Source organism: Strongylocentrotus purpuratus, unplaced genomic scaffold (assembly GCF_000002235.5).
Source record: "Strongylocentrotus purpuratus isolate Spur 01 unplaced genomic scaffold, Spur_5.0 spur5_scaffold_19, whole genome shotgun sequence".
Taxonomy (NCBI): domain Eukaryota; kingdom Metazoa; phylum Echinodermata; class Echinoidea; order Camarodonta; family Strongylocentrotidae; genus Strongylocentrotus; species Strongylocentrotus purpuratus.
In genome coordinates this window covers 8047080-8051480 of record NW_022145604.1, presented here as the reverse complement: position 1 = coordinate 8051480, position 4401 = coordinate 8047080, and the positions used below count along the sequence as shown (strand labels likewise).

At 37.9% G+C, this 4401-nt stretch overlaps 1 protein-coding gene across 1 annotated transcript; it reads left to right on the top strand.

The window, feature by feature from the left end:
- Positions 1-734: 734 nt before the first annotated feature.
- LOC115926004 (metallothionein-A-like) lies at positions 735-4028 on the top strand. The gene is made up of 4 exons (XM_030990196.1): positions 735-867; positions 2026-2112; positions 2933-3041; positions 3612-4028. The coding sequence occupies exons 1-3, from the start codon at positions 837-839 to the stop codon at positions 3007-3009; spliced, it is 195 nt and encodes a 64-aa protein (XP_030846056.1). The 5' UTR covers positions 735-836; the 3' UTR covers positions 3010-3041; positions 3612-4028.
- The last annotated feature ends 373 nt before the right edge of the window (positions 4029-4401 follow it).

Here is a 4401-nt window from a genome sequence, read left to right as displayed (position 1 = left end):
CTGATGCCTGGTGTGTAGCACTATGGCAATTTGACTGGGGGTAAGTGTCTCTAATACGCCCTATAGGCAAATATTGACAGGTCTACGTAATTTAGTATGGAAAAATAACCATTTTATCATACAGGTTGATCATCAATATATCATTATGCAGTGAACACCATGAATATTTCGAAATGGAGGGATAGTTGCATTTCTGGCGGAGATATCCGGGTCGGGAATCATCTACTTTTATTCCCCCTCCCCATTTTTTTCTTCTTCTCCTTGTTCTTCTTCTTTTTCGTTTCTTAATCATGGTATTAATCATTTGCAAATCAATTACATGCCTTTATATATATATAATAATCATGGTGCTACATGATTTTGAAATACTTTATGGAAACCTTTCGTTTTACCAGACCTTGACACAAAGTTGACAGTGTTACCTTTATCATTCACTTCCGTACTGTTTCAGCACATGAGCAACACTTTGTTTTTTGAGGGCAAACGTTTTGGGGGAGGGGAGGGCATCCCACGGCGCTTTAAAAACAAAAAGGATTTTTGCTTCCCTTCCATATCCCGTATAATTTATCCGACACGAGCCTAGTCATCACCATTCCTGATAGAAGCGTGTGCAAAACTAGAAAGGCCCACCTAGATCGAGCTCCTCAGGCAACGCTAACAGGTTGCCTAGCTCGTGCCTAAACGTGGTGTGTTTACCTATTTGTTTGCACACGGATATTGTAATGAAAACATATAAAACCCCGAATTTCACCAGTTTTTGTCACAAGCTGAAGCGTTTGAGTGTGATTTACATTACCTTCTGAAGAAACGTACAACTCGAGTTCAATTTCATCACCATGCCTGATGTCAAGTGTGTCTGCTGCAAGGGTAAGCAAAAAATCGGAATCAATGTTCTCATTAAAATACCCAGTTACAGAATACCGTGTACGTACGGTGTAGCGTTTCTAGAAACAAACCGCTCGATGTTACGTGCATACGATACGGCCATGGCCATGACCATGAGAGGCCCCCGATCACGACACACGCAGCTAGCTAGACCGAATTTTCCGTCTCTTTCGTTCGTTAAGCCTCTTATTTGGGTAGGGTCGGCTCTCTCTTTAGAGACGGAAGCCGACTAGACCTAGGGCGCGTTCATGCTTGATTTTGAAGGCAGAATGAGCGATTTGTAACGCTCATCGTAAACGCTCATCGTAATCGCAGTTCCACGGTGCACTGTTCATGCTAACTTCTCCAGGCAATTCTCCTTGGGTGGCCTTCAGCTGGATTCGCAAACCTGTGTGCGCATGCTACGTAGACCCACTATAGGTCAGTGCGTTGACCCCATTTAAACGCGTTTACAAATTGTAAACGCATCTTTTTGTGAGTTTACGATCGGCGATCATGATCGCCGTTTTTCGGTGATTCTACAAAAGTGAGCATGAACGCAATCGTGTTTTATACTAAACGCGTAACAGATGCCTGATTCTGGCCGTCAAAATCAAGCATGAACGCGCCCCTATACGCATTCCCTTGCTAACACCAAGGTGCATGTATTTTTATGCCCCGAAAATCCCCCCAAATGTCATTTTACCTCGTGCATGTTATATTGTAAATTAGGCCTAGGCTATAATAAATCGGTTCCACTTACCAACTTGACTGAAATAATTTAATGGTCCCTTTTTAGGAAATTATGGGTCGAAATCGAAATCCATGTTGAAAATCTTGCAAAACGTATTTTAACTCTCGCTGCGCAAGACGTAATCTAAATCTCATCCCTTCTAGTCTACGCCGAAGGCAAAATGATTATGAAGGAAAAACTGTGCGCGAGCTACACGTTCGTTATCACAGTTTTTCTTCATAATCATTTTCATGTTTTCTTGCCCGTTTCTTCATACTTGTTACATCAATAGTTATGTCAATAACTAAGTTTTTTTTACCAACAAGCACTGCTGGATTTGTGGTTTCAAATTCAAGATTGTTATTATTTTTTTTAAATTTTATATCATTATATATATATATATATTTTTTTTTAAATTCTGAACACAGAGGGCAAGGAGTGTGCCTGCTTTGGACAAGATTGCTGTAAAACTGGTGAATGCTGCAAGGATGGAACCTGCTGTGGAATATGCACAAGTGAGTCTTTCATCATTTTCAGTGAACCCTTAAAATTAAAGTGCCTCCTAATAATTAAGGCTTTTTTTATACTAAACTGTTTACACAAGGCTTTTAAAGGTATTTATATTCATAGAAACAAATTGTTCCAATTGCTCATGCATTTTTTTAATTTCTTTTTACTCTCACCTTTAAATGGGTGCAGGCTTAAATGTCAGACAAACTGGCAATGATTATTTGTGCTCAATATCAATATTCTGGTGTATCCATGGTTTTGTTATGGTCGGGGGGGGGGGGGGGCATCTGACAAAAAATATTGACAGCCAAGAATATAGGTCTATATGATTTGTCAGGGAGATATGAATTTCACATCTCCTAGGTTTTATTGTTGTTGTCACCAATCAAATCATTTTAAAAATCACTGACAAGCTTGGAAAAGGATTTTGAAAATAATTTAAAACATGTTTAAAACTCATTTTCCTGGTGAATTTTGGGTCTGCCACGGGAATTGGGCACAAAATTCGTCCCTATTTTCACGAAGTGACGGTAGTGAGGAAAATAGTAACGCAAAGTGAATGCAATTTTTTTTTCACTACCGTCACTTCGTGAAAACAGCGACGAAATGTGTGCACATATATATATATTTATATATCTTTTAATTTTTTTTGGAGGGGGGGGGTTGCTTTTTCCATGTATGCCTAAATGAGGGGCGCAGACCAATTGTGCCCATTATATATCCTGCTGTGTAGTCTGCATGAAAGAGAAAATGCAGTTATACCAACAATAGAATAGAGACATTTTAATTTGATGTTATTACTTGGTTTATTTTATTTGTCCTCAGACGCTGCATGCAAGTGTACTAATGACTGCAAGTGTGGAGGCGGCTGCTCATGCACTGAGGGGAACTGTGCATGCTAGACGAGCTAGGCCCTTTGCTTTAGGGATGGCAGGTGAGATTTTATCAATTTTTATGGCTACATAGTAAAAATTGTTTCCAGGCAAAAACGTTAGCTAGTCATAAGGGATATGACAGGGTCTGAAATGTAAGACTGTAGATTTGCACTGCATAGAGCTGTGCCATCATTTTTTTTTTAAATAGAATTTCTCAATTTGAACTTCATTTTCCGAGAGAGCATCAAAATTAATGTCCAAATGTCGAAAGCCAACTGAATATGTTAAATATTGGCTGAGATGTGACCATCTGAATAAATAGGTTCCCTATAGGAACTCAGTGTTATATTGCTGTGGTTCATAACATCACAAACCAGAGCAAAATAACACTGAGTTCCTTTACAAAATCTTTTTATTACATTACTGCATTGCGATATATAAAACAGGTCAATTTGAAAATCTTTGCAAGTTATGGCAATATGTATAGACCTTCCTGTCTTTCATGACTTTTGTATATTTTTTTCAACAACCGGAACAAATTCATTTCCCATTTCTGTGTTTTCATATTTTTTTGTAAAAATATTTTCAAGCATTTTGTTTTTCTCTCCGTGTCTGTTTCTCTTCTACAGATTGAGCATACAGCTGATGAAGTCACTCAGCGCATCTGCCAACATGCCCCAAGCAGACCTGACTTTGTATATACTTTCGACCCGATGTATTATATTTTTTGTTGTAAGATAGATGTATATTAAGTTAATTTAATCTTTATTTTTTCTGAAAATATGAGACTAATTGGCATTAATAGGACTACTTAAACAACAATTATTTATTAAGGCTGACTGTAATGCCTGATAGAATTTCACTTCATTTTTTGCTGCCCTGTTTTGTAAATTCTTCAGTCTGTTTCTAACTTCTATCAAGTTGTCAAATTTGGAATGAAAATAATAATAATAATACATGTGGAGAGTATTTGTAGTGCGCAAACTCCACATGACTAATGTGTTTAAGACTCGCTCATGATTAAATTGAAATAATGCTACAAAGTATATTCAGTATGCGTTGCTTATTTTTTCTCATGATTTATTTGGCATGGTATATAATGAGGAAATATGTAGATTATTGAGGTACTTTGAAGAAAAGAGAGATTTGTAATTCAGAGAATTGAGTGCTGAAGAGGAAATGTGAGGAGAAGGAGATTACAAAAAAAAATATCAAAGGGTGAAAGAACAACTTTGATAACAGTGCAGGCAAACGGCCTCAGAATTCCCTGGTAATTACAAACTAGCAAGAGAAGGAGTGAGGAGGCCAGAGAAAGATGGGGTGCAGGCCAGAGTTACACATGTACTCCGGGTTAGAGAGAGAGAAAGAAAAAGAGACGTGGACGAGAGAGTGAGAAAAGGGAGGGAAAGAGATAAAAGA

What these genes read in the sequence shown, in the direction of transcription:
- LOC115926004 (XM_030990196.1), top strand. Translation starts at nt 837, where the DNA reads ATGCCTGATGTCAAGTGTGTCTGCTGCAAGG. An exon ending in CAAGTGTGTCTGCTGCAAGG is followed by an intron (nt 868 to 2,025) that starts GTAAGCAAAAAA and finishes TTCTGAACACAG; the next exon opens with AGGGCAAGGAGTGTGCCTGC. An exon ending in CTGCTGTGGAATATGCACAA is followed by an intron (nt 2,113 to 2,932) that starts GTGAGTCTTTCA and finishes ATTTGTCCTCAG; the next exon opens with ACGCTGCATGCAAGTGTACT.